Raw genomic sequence first — 15864 nt, 5'->3', positions numbered from 1 at the left:
ATTAACTACTTTTCACTGTACTAGATGGCTAAAATACAAAACACCTATCAGCAAGGGAATTTCAGAGACACTTACACAGGGATTTTGCCTTGTAAATAAGGCTGACAGGACATGAAATGCATGGATAACATGTTTAAGTATCCTCAGTACACAAACAGAAATAATTCACAAAGATGAAAGACCGACCTTGTGATTTCATCCCGTTACTTTCACAATCAAAACACAATAAAAGCAACAAGATGTGAGAAGAAGCTTTAGAAAAACACAGCACACCTTCAGTCAATAGAATCACATTTTCCAATGATGTACAGTGATGTTTTAACTCAATGACTACTGCAAACCATGTGTAATCCAACAAAATTCACCCTGAACAGAGACCATATCTGTGTTATGAGCACTAAAATATAATCTAAGTTAATTTTATAGAGTCACATGTAATATAGATAATGTATATATCATCCAAATTAAGGGGGTTGATTTGTTTAGTTCTGAATGTTTAGGGGGTTTGGTCCTTTGTCTTTATTTTGTTGGCTTTTTTTTTTTACAGATGAGTTGCCTGATTTCATACTTTCGTGTTTAACATGTCCATAATGTCATATGCATTGTCCATAGCGGGAGAACACTGAAATGATTATTTTACATTATCAGTGAAATAGTCAACAAAAAAGTTATTGCACACTTTGACAGACTATCATTATCAGTTTGAAAGTTTTATTAGGCACAACTCCCTAGTGTTGACATCTCTAAACCAAAAATCACATTTCTAGGAGTTGTAACACCAAGGTTACTTTCTCCCCTCCTGGTTTTGGTGGCACATTGGTGCTGCCAGCAGGCCCCATCAAAATGGTTCATTTGTGTGAAGGCACTAAAGAGAAAGGAGACCCCTGATGGCTGCTGTGGTATTTGCAGACTCAGAACAGAGTGAAGTGAAGCTGGCAAATTGGGTGTGAAAGATATTTACATCTAAATTTGAGTCTATTTTCTCCCCATATATCAGTATTATTATACACTGTGCAACTTTCAGCACTGCCTAAGTAGAAATAACTAGTTACATTCTAAAAAAATGTCTTGGGTCAGTTTTTACAAAGGCCACACAAAGGACCACTTTGTCACTAAGGTTGTGTAAGGGAATTTCAGACACGTGACTTCACAATTCTTGCAGAAATTTGACTACAGAAATTCCATGCATCTTGAAAAGTCACTTGAAGGAAAAGTCACTTGAAATCAGATAGTTAACTTTTTCCTTAAATACCTAGCTCTTACTTCCTCTATGATTTTCCTGATGAGGAACTGAGGCAGTGATAAGAGTACCATCTTACCTTGTAACAATATACGCTCAGGTACAATAAGATGTCAAGGATGAAATATCCTAGATAAAAGTGTACATTACATGTTAATATCCTCTTTGCTGGCCTGACAGTTCATGGTCTCAGCTCTTGCAGTCACCAACTAAGAAAAATCACTCTTCTCTGAGGAATTGTCAATGTAGATAAAATATTAAAATATTTTGGACTTAATGCTTCCTTCACATTTTAAGTGACTAAAATTTTTCTACAAACCAAAGTTTCCTTTGAAATAAATACAGACTCTTGAACTTTTTTATTACAATTTAAATACCATGTAGAAGAATTAAACAAATATACGCCGTGATTTCATCAGAAATATCTTAATAGAGGTCAGTAGGCAATACACTCAGGGAGAGCTTCCATCCCACTGAAAAGTGATAGCAAATGCAGATGTTTAGCATAAAGAAAGAACAGGGTCAAATAATAAAAATATTAACATGAGAGTACAGTGGATATTTCTGCATTCCACCAGCTTTCAGAGCAAGGCAGATGTATGAACCTACTCTCCAACTGTAGAGCAAGGAAAATAATTTGACCATGGTACATTGCTTTACCTGTCTTTGCATCTCTTCAATCTGTCGCTGGGGGATACTTTGCAGAATACTGTACATTTCAGGCATCTTCTCTTCAGGGATGACAACAGAAGCCCTAAAGCAAAGAAAAGAAAACGTATGGCAAGGTGAGAAGAAAGAAATTCTACACTGAAAGAAGTTTTCCAAAAGAAGTTTTCATTAAAAGACTGCTTTTCCACCCAGAATCTTGTCCTATTTTAACAAGACATATTCAAAAGACATAAACAAAAAGAAGGAGTCTTTCAGTATAACAAAATACTCCACAGAAGCTCCTTCCCCACACCAGCCAGTCTGCCCATAGATAATGCCACCAAAGTCTCTAGACTAATCTGTCCAGACAATCAAATAACTATGGAAAGGACAGAGATTCAGAAATCCTAAATTCTCATCTCTGGATTGTCACTGACTTGCTGTCAGCAGAGATTTTTGGAATAAACAAACAGTAATAGCATATACAGTGTTACACATAAAACAAATAATTTTTGTACATATTATCCCTATCCCAAGATCATGTAACTGGGCAGAGTGCATAGAAAAATAATCTAAATTCCTAACAGTGTACTCAGTCACAAAGTAATGATATCTTTCCATCTCAGATAAACTTGGGAATCATGGTGCAATACAGAGAATTAGCATTTCTGTGATGCAATATTTAGTATATATTTTCCTTAAAAGAGCCTGAATGAAGACCAGTCCTCACTGAATTCAAGCACAGGATTATACAGCAAATCTCTTTTACACGAAAAAACAACCAGCTACAGGATAATCAAATGCTCTGTCATATCTGTCTCATTTATTTTCCTCTTCTCTTTCTGACACATAATAGACCAAGGGCAAAGACACTGTGCATCTTACTCTGTATTTCATTTCCTGCAACCCACAGTACACTCGACTTATCACACAGATTTGATTCAAATCACTGAGGCAGTGAAGTATCTCAGGCAGTGGCTCAATGTACAACAGTGAGGGTACAGACCTCTTCCAGTCCAGAACCTCAGAGAAAGGTAAAATGTAGGAGTCAGCAATGATGACTGGGACACAGCCAGCTTGAAGAACATCACTCAGCACAGCCTGTCCCAGGCGAGCTCCACGTAGAACAACACAGAACGTAGATTCCTGACAACAAATGGTATCCAACACACAGATGAGGAAAAAAAGGAAATGTTATATTTGCATTGTGTGCATGTATATATGCATTATATAAAAAAAAAAACAAAAAAACCCCAAAAAACAGGTCAAAAGGAAAACCAAGTTGCTCTGTGCAATCAGCATATTCTGAATAATTAGCTAATTCAAAATAATTTTACAACTTTATCTTCCAGAGGCTAAGAAAAATATCTTAAGTGGAGGAATGAGAAATGGACTGGTAGGACAATTCTGTGCTTTATTTTAATGGCCAAACTTTAGAATTCAGTTGAGAAAACTCAAGGATGAAAATAAGTTTAAAACATTTCAAAGGTTTGGCACAACAAGATGAGCAACAATTAAGATAAACTTATTTGAGTATAAACTGTATGGAGCCAACTTAATTTTCTTCTGTTATAAGGCAGTGCAGCTCTATGGATAGCAAGGAAGTATCAGATTTCATATCTAAAGTCACTTGACATGTTTGGAAGCATTTTCACATGCAAATTAAGAAATCAGGGGCTAGATAAAGCCCTTATAGGCTCCACAGTTACAGAAACTCCAGTTACAGAACTCCAAGTATAAAGTAGTTATAGCAGTAGCTCACAAGTAAAACAGGCATGGACCAAATAATCTTTCCTAAGTGCAACAGCATTCAATGTGTCCCTCAGTTAACTGAGTAGCAGAATTAAGACCATACTTATTAGACCTCACAATAGCTATGATTTTGTAGGATTAGCAGGTATAATGGATACCAGGATTAGACTTTGACATCATATGCATAAATCAACTAAGAAATACTGATACATATAGAATTCAACACTTAGAGAAAAATAGCAAACTGCACAAATACAAAGCATGAAGTAACTGGCTAAGATTGGCACTTTGCAGAAGAGGGCATTCCCTACAAAAGAACAGGCAAAGAAAAATATTCATGGGACAGAAATGTGGTACTGTTGATAAAACAAATCACTCCACCCACAGGTAATATTACAGTCCAAAAAGACATAAAATTGAAGAAATCTGAAGGACTCACTGACTCTTCACCGTAACAAAAGACCTCAGACAGAGCAGGGTTCAGTCTTGGGCAATGCACTTCCAGTGGTAAGTAAGGGATGATTACTTACCTTACAGTATGATCTACAAGGAAGGATTGACTCTATCAATGCTACTTATTCTGCAGGAATGAGGGCAGGAGGAAGGGAGCTTCAAAGATAAAAAAAGCTGTCACAGAGAAGAGTATAACCCATTTACTCATGTCCACAACACCCAAGGCAAAATGCCATGAGCTCAGCCTCCAGCAGAGAGGACTTCTTGACTATGCTACACTCACCCTGTATTTAGGGATTTTGGTTCTCACTGCCACTGAGGAATCTTGCTACAGATTCAAGATCTCAAAATAAATGCTAGTAGAGTTCAGCTACACAACAGGGAAAATCCCAAGTCAGTATTATCCGTAAGTTTAAGAAAGAAAAATTATGAAGTTGATACAGGGATTCCCACAGATAAGAAAACATTTTTCCAGCTTGTTTTCCATGGCCTGAAGAAAAGGAGCCAGAATGCTCAGCAGGGCAGCAAAACATCAAGACGGAACTAGGAAATACAAGGGGTTTTGCTGGCTCTTCACTTGTTTCCTGATGCAATCATAAGACCTGTGTTCATACCCATAGTGTACTAAGAGCCTTGAAAACCTCATCCAAGAGAAGCTTCCTGCAAACAGGAAGCATTAGCAACCCAGAAGTCCAAGAGTCTGCTAGTAAGACGTCTGTAAAGGCAGTCCTGGAAAGGATGAACTGTGATCCAAGTCCTCCTTCCCCCACTCTTAAGACAGGAAGAGAAGGAAAAGAAGGATGTGGGGAATGGAAGGAGCTGAGAAAATGAACACACATTTTAACCATTGACTCACTAGATCACATAGCAGCAGGTGGAAAAGACTAGTAAGGTCTGGGAGAGACAAAAAAGGAAGGACAAAAAAGCCCAGATGTGGACACACATGCTCATCTGCCCTGATAACCATTCTTCCTGTCTAGACAAAGGTTACTATAAATACATCTCCTCACATCACCACTGTTATCAGCCAGACATTCCAAAGGGAAATGCAGGGGAAAGTATTTTAACAATCTCGGCATGTGCCAGCTCTCTTCAGAGTTATAAAATCATATATAGCAAGATATAGATACAGATTCCCTGACTTGCCATCCTTTAGCAATTCAGTCTGTATTTAAAGAAATAAAGCAAACAAGTTTTTTTTTTATTCAAAGTTGAGGACTCACAGTGACCCTTCCCTCCCTCTCCTACTCCTCCACATGGAATTTTAAACATATTTCCTAAGAAACATAACAGGAGGGGTGGAAACTTTGCCTTTCCTCAGCTTGTTTGTTATTTTACCATCATTTGCTGAAGTTCAAAGACAGCTTATATGCTGGTGGCCACAGACAGAGCACAGTGGCCTATGGCATAACTCACTTCACCACACTGCATGCCAAAGCACCTCTGTTAGTGAATTGCCAAGAGACACAGGGGTCTGAGAACACTATCTAGCTCTATCTCCACTGACACATCAAAAGGCCTCTGGAAACTGGGCCAAGGCCATGAAACACATTTCACCTAGATGTTTTCATAGCTGCATGCTGACAAGCCTTCTAGCTCAGTCTGTCATATCTACACAGATAGTTTTGTACAATTTAACTACTAAGTTGCATACAAAAAATGTAATCTGACTAACTCTACTTATATGTAACACTCTTGCTGTTTAAAGTTCATTTTAATCTTCTATCCAATTGACAAAGCCATCTTCAGCTCCAAGCTTCATCTAGCAAGACCTGGATTGTCATAGCTGAGAAATTAATTCCAAATTCATGCCTGCTGAAAGTCCATTTGTCAGCTATTTTGGAAGGTGTAAATTCCAATGTTCCTCTCCAGTTTTGAAGTGAGCAACTTTATCTGCCTCCTAAAGTTTCTCCATTTTAGCATCTCATTGCTGCTGGATTTTACAGTATCTTCTGTGTAATTTTTTTAAGTTTACATGACACTGTCTTGTGTTACTATACCACCATGACCAGTCTCATATAAGCATAGTCTGCATATAAGTTTGAGTACATAGTTTTTGGCCCTCTTAAAAATAAGGATGAAGTTAGGACATAATACTCAAGCTAACATAAAAAATTATGCAGTTTTAAAACATATCCAGCACATTTATTAAATACAAGGAAGTACCCACCCTACCACTGCTAAAGAGGAACAGAATCCCAGCTAAGACAGACACCGCTGGGAAGAGGAGTCTGCAGGAGAGAGAGCCTTACCTGAAGCACCTGAGGATAATCAAAGACTTGATTCTTGTAGCAGCGTTTGCGAACAGCAGGGACCCCATCTGACAGGTTTGAGCATTTGTCCAGGACCAGCACTGACTCCCCATTCTCAGCCTGAAGAGCCTCCAGTTCCAAGCGGTATTCTGGGTGCAGAGCCATCTGAGATGACAGAATGAAATACCTGCGAGGGCTGAAAAACACAGCCAGGTCACCTGACAGCATGGCAACTTTACTTCCAAGATGCTAAGAACACATTCCTTCCATTCTGGAGAAGCAGAGCAATATTAACTAAATGTGGACATGCTACCAAGACCATATTTTCAGGCAGCACTGGAAAGAGTAAAAATGAAACATAATTAAGTCTGGGATAGTAAGTGGCTCAACATTATTTACAATTCTGACTAAATTTGTACTTGGTAAGAGTGCTTACTACATTAGAATAGGCACTTTCATTATAACTTCTGTTATAAACTTAAAGAAACATTATTTAGCTGCATTTTAAATCAGCCTGCTACTGATGCCAGGATTTTACTTTTGTTCAGTGGTTGTGTACTAAAACAAAGTAGATAGGACACTGAGTGCTTCTAGTTTCTCCTCCCATATATGTTCTCATGAATTTTAATTGAGAAAAGATGTTGAACTGACAACTCAGTATTTAGCTTATTTAGTCTTGATATGGTGACAGCAGCAATAGCACAAGCTCATTTTTTTAACTGTGATTCAGTTCTGTCCCTTGGGGCAATATAGAGGCAACATTTCCAAGGAAAAGTTGAAGGTTCATATGATGTATGTTGCCCCATACACTCTCAACTCCTACCACGCTCCAAAACCGTAAATATTTAAAATGTGCTGAACATTTTAAATACTGACATGTTTAAAAACACTAATTAACATTAAAGGTAAACCATACAGGAATACGAGCTCAAATTAGGTGCTTGCTGCTTTAAAAAGTTATACTAATACTGGAAAATAGCATGGCATATAATTGTTATACTCATCTACTTGGGTTTCCTTTTAAAACAGGTCAGCTAAAGTCAGACTGCTCCAACCACTCCCCAGTGAAAGGAACACACATAGTGAGTGAGTGCCCTCATGCTGCCAAAAGAACACAGGAAGCACGAGCCCTGTACTTAGGATTCCAGTTCTACTCCACGTGATGCTATCTTTAATTTACAGCTCTGAAAACACACAAACACACACACTTTATAAAGTCAGACCTCTCCTGCTGCTCTTCTCACCTCTTCTACTCATTTTCATGCTGGTCACTTTAGTTGCTCCAATTAACAGATGCATAGTATTTTTTTAAAACATTCTTTCTCACAAGTTTCCAGCTGCTACCAACTTGCTACCAGCAGAAGTGGATTTTAAGCAATCCAATTAAAAAGGCAAATAAATCAAACCCCCTCAGTTGAGCTCTGTAAGAGGCCTTAAAAAGGAAAGAATGATACAGATGAGTGATAATAAATGCATACAACCAGCTAAAAAAAATGTAGGTTTGTGTACACATTTTAAAGCAAATTTTGCCTTGAAACTGTTATCACTCTGACACTCAAAATCTAGCTTATCAAACATTGCTACAAAAGAAAGAACATGCCATCTTCCAAGAAATAGCACACAAACATAATGTGATGAAATTATTTATCCCAAGCAAGCCTGGATTCTGGGTGGTGTGTCCCCGTCCCACCCCTCCTGCAAAGAGCAGTTGAGGCTGGGAACTCGTCTCACCAGTAACGCTGACTGGCCACTGGATGGCACTCCGGACAGCAGGCTGCCCGACACAATTAAAAAAAATTAAAAAAGGCTTTTAGAAACATAATTTCTTTACTGAACACAAGACTTACTCCACTTATTCGACCCAAAACCAGACACAGAGTTTATCTGACTACATGGACATGAACAATATAACTGCTTCTCTCTTTACAACTGGTCCTATACATGCTGGAGCCTATCATCACATTCCTGCTCTCCAGACAGAAACACAAGGCATGCTTTCACTCTGTCACAAGGTAGTAACACTTGAGACCTACAAACAATCAATTGGGAAACAACCAGATGCCACCTGCTGGCCTGGGCCAAGGGCATCACAAGCAGGGACACAAAGGGTGTGAGCAAAGTAAACACTGCTGCACAAGTTTGTCCTAATTGACTGCATTGCTGTACTTGGAGCAGCCAAGAGCAACAGCAAGAGCACTGCCCTTACCAGAAAAGACAACTGAACCCAAAGACTGATAACTTTTGTGTCCAACAGAGACTGCACCATTTCAATCAGTTTTCAATTTTGAAAATTCATATTCTCTACAGAACGCTGTAAGAAGGACCTAAGGTTTCTGCATTTGTAAACTTGATGTTCACAATGAGCAGACAGATCGTTGATCCCCATTGCCTCTGTCTGCCCATCTTTTAAGCTGTAACAGAGGTAAGACCTTGTTACAGTTAAACTTTTTCAGCTGTGTAATTAGAAGATTTATGAAATAAAAAAAGAACAACCTTCCATAACCAGTTAAAACATGTCTTCCAGACTTCTACCTTCTCTTGTTCTGAAGACAAGAACAGATTAGAGAAGCCTCTATTGCCAGGGTAGTTAATTTCAATGGTTAATTCATGCTCTGAGAAAATCAGTGCTTTATTTCCCAACTGTCTTGCTTTACTTCCAACTACAAGGTTCAGGGAGGGGAGGGCTGTCTTGTTTATATCTTACTCCATTACTTTAAAAAAAAAGAAACAAATAAAACCAGTATTCTAAGCTCCAGATGTATGTATTCCCATAATCACACATACAAGTTTTTATCCTTCTTTTTTGTGAGCTTAATGACAGGTCAGGGGCAAATGGTGGGTGTTACATCAGGCTGGCGATCTGTCACAACGAGGTTCCTCAGGGCTCCAGCTTAGGGCCTGAGCTCTTCCAGGTCTTCATAAACAACTTGGATACAGGACTGGAAGGGATACTAAGTAAGTTTGTCAACATCAAAAAATTGTGAGGAGCTGTTGGCTCCCTTGAAGGCAGAGAAGCCCTGCAGAGAGATTTCAACAAATCAAAGGGCTGGGCAATCACAAACAGTATGAAGTTTACCAAAGACAAGTGCCAGGCTGTACCTGGGACAGGCCAAACCTGGCTGTATGGACAGACTGGGAAACAAGAGGCTGGAGAGCAGCCCTGTGGAAAGAGACCTGGGGGTCCAGGTTGATGGCAAGCTGAATACGAGTCAGCAGTGCCCTGGCAGCCAGGAGGGCCAGTCCTGTCCTGGGGTGCATAGGGAAGGTGGGTTGATGGCAAGCTGAATATGAGTCAGCAGTGCCCTGGCAGCCAGGAGGGCCAGTCCTGTCCTGGGGTGCATAGGGAAGGTGGTCAAACGAGGGGATTGTCCCACTCTGAGTCCTCTGCAGTTTTGGGCACCACAATATCAGAAAAGTATAACGCTATTCGAGGGAGCAGTTGGCAATTGAACCAAGACCATCACCACTGGAACCACTAGCACTGAAAGCATCATCTACTGTAATAGCAAGAGCTGTTAAAAACAACTTTTACAAATTTGCCCAAGGTCACCATAAAGTTAGTAGCTATATTTGTTTTTCATAATCATCAATACAAAATATGATAATAAATATACTTTGCCCAATTCATGGGAATTACTTTACCCTGGTCCTCTTTCTGGCAGATCTACTTCTCCTGACAGTGGGCTGTAAACAGGAATACTGACATCGTAGCCTTGCCGGTAAGTCCAAGTGGAGAAGCCTCCACCAGCCAACAGAGCTCTGGAAAATACAAGAAAGTAAGTTTAAACTGAGAATGTATAGCATTGAAACTCCAGTGATTCACTGCTTGTCATTACCAGAAGAAGAAGGCACGTGCTCTGAGATAAGCTTTTTCCTCAGCATTTGTCAGTGGCATGTTTTCATGCTGGTTTTAGGTTTAGTTGTTGTCATCTTGGTTTACTGCTAAATTGGATCTAGTCACCAACAGAGTGCTTACAATTGTGCATGATCACTGAGGAATGGACCATTATTGCATTAATATAGGGAAATCTAATATATTGCTGTCACTGTTGCAATTTGCAAGCTTACATATCCTAAGACAATTTTAATCTGAAGAATTACACTTTGAATTATTTATACTAGTTAAGATATTCCTTGATGCCTGTACTAAAATTGGGTATAGCACAACTTTCAAAGCTTTATTTCAGATACAAATCACAGTACAGTAACAGTATTTTACCATCTTACAGTGACTGGATGTCTCAGGATGGAAAACAAAATGAAATTATTTGCAACTATATTTTCAAAATTATCATACTAGTGAAATTTATTTCATTTTTTATTACACAAAAATTCTATCAACAGAAAACATGAAAACAAGAAATCCGTATGTTATGACACTAAGTTCCAACAGCAGAGGTTGCTTGCGACACTATATGCTGGAGAGCATGGGAATAATCAAGGACCTGATAAATTAAAATGCAATTCAATCTTCCAACAGGATGACCTGCATAGTGCCTTTTTCTACATGGGACAAGTTTTTGTCACGCAGAAGTGCTTTAAGAAACAGAAGAGAACAATGTGTATAGAAGAAAGCAGTATATTACACACAATTCCAGAAGAAAAAAAGGTTTGGTACTATCTCCTATCACAAACCAAGCCTCTTTGAAATATGCTAGTAGAGGACAACAGTTTTTCTGTTGCCATTTCACATCCACTGACCAGGTGGCATCAGAAACACATCAACCTAGTTCCCAATGAAGCTCAGATTCAGCTTCTTTTGTGAGACTTCTCAAAGAGTTTATCAAACTTTCAGTCCTTCATCACTCAACAGGAGGGCGTGCTATACTTTTAGCTGCTTCTGGGATACTGGCTCTGCTTAAGGTACCATATTTCTCAATTCCAGTTGGGCTCCTTCTCTGTGGAAAGGAGAAGGACACAAATACATTACTAGACAAGGCAGTAAAGAAAGGATCTTGAGGAGTTGTACCCATTGTTGCAGCTATGATTACAGTGAGAAGCCTTACTGTCACAGTTCAGGTCAGAGCAGGCACAGGGCTCAGTAATCAGGACACACACAGGAACAAAAAGTCAACATGAGACTGGAAGAGGCACCAACAATCCGTTAGCTAATATTCTTCTTTTCAGATATCACTGAATGAAATCCTTGGTAAGGTGTTTGGAGCAGTTTTCCACAAATGTTAGACATTTGAGATTACCATTATACCAAATTATCACCCAAGGTTTTTCCCATGAGAACAACACTCAGTATGTTGTACCTGTTCTAATCCACATCAGATGCCCCACAGGATACTTCACTTCCTGCTCTGACCTGCAGCACAATTGTTCAGTGTTCAAACACCATGATCACACTTTGCCAAAAATTAAATGCTTCATTCAGAGCCCAAACTATGATAGGCACAAAAATCAGCTTGAGAATCAGATGATAAATTAAGTACATGCTGAGTTTACATTCCAAATAATTTCTAATTTCTTTCCAATGTCACCCATCCCCCTGCTTTTGGTGACATGTACAACACTGCTATGACTAGATCTCACAGTTGAAGCTGCATGTTCTGTGTCTTATCCATATTAATTCAGTTACAAGAAGAGAGAAAAAAATTGGCTTAAGTGTTACTGTTCTTGCACTTTATATCTCCCTTCTCTTTTTTAAAACCCCTCCCCCCAAACTGGGAAACCAGAACCAGATTGTTTTAATAGGATCCAGTGAAAACACGACAGCACCTCATCAGCCTTGAGAAAGCAGGTGTGTGTCATGCAGACTTTTACCTAAATAAATCCACAGGGAACCAACACCAGTTAAGTAACTCCACTTGGACTTTCATTGTACAGTGCATTAAGAGAGTAGGGATATTAACTCCTAATGTACTCAAAACAAATAATCTTTAAATTGCACTGATCAGCAAGGAATGACAGTCCCTGAGCAACTTTTCACCACTTTTCAAATATTGATCCTTCTTTCTCCCCATGAAGTGCTCCAGCTGGCCTGTACTCTAAATGTTTCTGTCCAACTGCCATCTGCAGTAGCTTTCTGCCAAACTTCACAAGTCACTGAACCCAATTCACGGACTGAAACAGAAATAAATAAAAAGTATCTTAGTTCATAAATTCAATTCTACAGCACCAGAATTTCTTTGCAAAAGAAATCCTTTCAACCTCATCATTGTACTGAATCCAACAGCACTAATTAACAGACAATATAGAGCTTATCTTTTAAGTTTTATGGCAAGAGATTACATATGCTATGGCAGCTAATTCTAGCAACATAAACTCCATGCCCACAAGGCAAACTTTCACCTTTGAAACTATGAAGTAAAGCACTTCTACACTGTCTTTGGAAATTTGATTTAAAGATTTAATAAACAAACAACCCCTTAGTGAAGTACCTTAGCCAAGAACTTTTCCAGATGTAAAATTATTATATAAGTGAACTGCGCCCTGTGTATAAGGTCTTACTCTATCTGGATCAATAGTCTGCAGCAAATTAATGGAACACAAGTCTATTAAACTTCATGATCCACTACAGTTCAACTGTGTATGATGTCTCAGACATGTTGATTAGAAGGCAGGCCACACTCCTCTGCAAATTTCACAAATATTACCTGTGGATTTCACAAGTGATCCACAAATTCCCACAAATGAAGCTCTTCTGGAGTTGTCATGGTGCAGTTCAGATAAGTCATTCAAAACCAACTGAACTCTGCCAGCATGCCTTTATTTTGGCCAGCAGTTTCTCACCCTGTGATGCTACAAACAACTGTCTTTCACACTTGGTTAACTAACATTCCTAACACCTTTAGATATTCTCAAATTAAGAAAACACACCCATGTTGCTTGTTCCATCAGACATGAACTAAGAACTCCAAAGGTCTCCAAAATCATACTGAAAGCTCATACTGCATCACTCAGGCCTCTCCAGGACTAGGTTCACACTCCCAGCTTCTTTCACAGGCCCCTTGTCTTTGCACCTGAGACATGTAGAATAGGTTCTGTACATCAGACAGTCCAACTGCTGACTGCCTACAAAAAGCAATGTCCATTTTATTTCCATCCCAAGCACTGTTACTGCCCCTCTTATGTATTATAGCTCATGATGACACAGCTGTGGACTGAGTCAGATTGGCAAATTACAACAGCTGAATGCCAAAAAACACTTTCGTTTTTTACTTAAATTACTCGGTTTCCCATGTTAGCATGACAAATACTTAGGAGAAACACCTACCAAAATAATAGGTTTCCTGCCTGCTAAGCCAAGGCATGCAAGGCCAAATGTAAAGGGAGATTTGAGATCAAAAAGTAAAAATAAAAAGTTCTGCAGCATATCTACTACTTTCAGCTAATAAATTCAATTCTTTGATAGACACATGTATCCATAAACATGCAGTCCATTCCACTGCCAAATGAAAATTCTCCTTAAGTATAAATCTAAGATAACAAATGCAAGTATTTACTGACAGATTAACAGACTTGTTTACTTGAGACTGATGCTTGACTGCCCTCTCCAGGCTAACCCATACATAAAACATTTTTCATACAGAGAAGGAAAAAAACTAAAGCTTTATTTCACAGTGATGTAATTATAATGAGCAAATTCACTCTTTAAGCATGTGCAGGAAAAAAATCTGTTCTGGTACTGGAGGATGTTTTAAATTGTCTTTGCTGAAAAGAAATCAAGATACACTTCACAGATAACGACCTTAGCAAAGACCTCAAAAGTCTCAGGCAAGATTTTATTAACATTTGGCAGAAGAAAGTTAACTCTGACCTTCAGGAAAAGCACTGGTTACAATGGACCTAACTCAGCAGAACTAAGCACACACAGACTGACATATTATAAACATCTTCACCAACAGTATCACCTTCCTCTTATTCCAATTCTCTTTGCATTACACCTCCTTTCTTCTTCCAAAACTAAACTATCCTGCAAGTGAAAACTGAGATCAGAATGTATGGCTTTTAAGTTCCTGGCAAATATTTTTAAAGCACACTTGCCAGAGAATAACTAAGAGCATTTGTCCAATTACTAATACAGTCTAATTATTAAGATAACAAAAACCATTAAAGTTCAGCATAGTTTTGTCAAGCAGAGCAGCTGCTTTAAAATGTCCTTGAAGCACGTGACTTCTATTAGAAAGCTGCTGCTACAATCATCTTTGAATTTCTAATTTGCATCAAATGGGACATTCTGTAACGCATTCATAATCAGTTATACACCAGATCAAGATTCTCCACCCTTACAGCAAGTGCAAGAGTTAAAAGCAAACTATCAGCCACATCCCTTATAAATTTAAGGATGGGGCTAAACTGTCAAATTTCAAAAGTAAATGCCTCTTCTATACAAAGCTTTACCTTCCTTTTTTGAGAAGCAAGCAAGTCATAGTCTATCTTTGCAAAGTTTAAGGAGCACATCCTTTGCTACCAATTGCCCTTCTGAGCTTGTTGCTTCTTCAGTGGCGCTTAAACCCAGATCTGTCCATCAGACAGCAAAACACATACCTATCTCTAGGAACATCCAGGGCAGTGTTATAATCTGGTGGCCCTCCAGGCAGCATATTGAAGAGCAAATGATTTGTGCCTCGATCCCACCTACAGCAAAAGAAGAAACAAACTGCAATTAGGAAGGTGTTCTCTACACAGAGACAAGTTCTGTCAAAGCCTAGTGCTGGCATTAACTCACTGCGTTCTCCCCTCCTGCAGTAGACTCACTTTTTTCACTTTGTGTTCTTTACATTCACACACTGAAGTTCCAGCACATACCTGGATAACTGTGCCAAAGCCTGAGCTGTCTCTTTGATACGGAGGGCGTTCTGATTGAGGACATCTATGGACGGCACAAAAAGGCAGGCCCGGTTGACATCATCTGTGTAGAATTCACTGTCAGAGATGGCCGTCAGCAGCTCATTGTACTCCCTGGAAATGGTGTTGCTCACCAACGTCCCATATTCATCCACATACTTTTTCAGTGAATAGATGTACACTTTGATTTTGTTCTTGGGATTGAAGCCACATCTATAGACATCGAAGCAGGTGTGCATCCTGCAGCTGAGGTCTCCCCGCTCAGGAATGGGGCTATCAGCAGGAAGCTTGACCACAGGCACATCATGGATGCTGCGCTTTTCAACCGTCCAGTCGCTGGATGATTCAATGGAGTGAGGCCAGAACTGGAACATTCCTGTGGCAATTAGGCCAAGCAGAACTATAGAAAAGAGAGTGATGTAATAGATGCGATGCTTGGTTTTCATCCTTGGGATGAGGGCTGGACCCCGGGTGTTATATTTGGCCGAGGCACACATAATGGCACCAATTGTCTCTTGTCGCTACAAAATAGAGAGAGAGGTTTTAGGATGAACTCCTTAAGAGATACACAGTTATCAAAACGAAGAGAAACATGCAATTACTCCTTTCAGGGAAGGGTCTTTGCCTCAGCAGATTGAAGCAGGCTTTCTTAGATGCTCATGAGTCCCACCGGAAGGCAGGATGCCAATCGGGTCTGCCACTCGGCAGGCACCAACCGAGCTG

The 15864-nt window shown here is 39.4% G+C and overlaps 1 protein-coding gene across 1 annotated transcript in view; it reads right to left on the bottom strand.

Annotated features, from left to right (window-relative positions):
- Positions 1 to 15864, bottom strand: part of EXT2 (exostosin glycosyltransferase 2) — a 71435-nt gene extending 55571 nt beyond the window's left edge. Inside the window, exons 1-7 of the mRNA XM_041399632.1 lie at positions 15744 to 15864; positions 15103 to 15662; positions 14842 to 14931; positions 9988 to 10104; positions 6346 to 6541; positions 2895 to 3034; positions 1901 to 1994 (exon numbers count right to left, since the gene is read on the bottom strand). Coding sequence (XP_041255566.1) covers positions 1901 to 1994; positions 2895 to 3034; positions 6346 to 6541; positions 9988 to 10104; positions 14842 to 14931; positions 15103 to 15638 — 1173 coding nt within the window. The 5' untranslated portion in view covers positions 15639 to 15662; positions 15744 to 15864. The remainder of the gene's footprint in view (positions 1 to 1900; positions 1995 to 2894; positions 3035 to 6345; positions 6542 to 9987; positions 10105 to 14841; positions 14932 to 15102; positions 15663 to 15743) is intronic.

The sequence above is a fragment of the Onychostruthus taczanowskii genome, unplaced genomic scaffold (genome assembly GCF_017590055.1).
Source record: "Onychostruthus taczanowskii isolate IOZ18803 unplaced genomic scaffold, ASM1759005v1 scaffold1, whole genome shotgun sequence".
Classification (NCBI taxonomy): domain Eukaryota; kingdom Metazoa; phylum Chordata; class Aves; order Passeriformes; family Passeridae; genus Onychostruthus; species Onychostruthus taczanowskii.
Note: the sequence above shows the minus strand (reverse complement) of the source record. Positions and strands in the feature narration are given on the sequence as shown.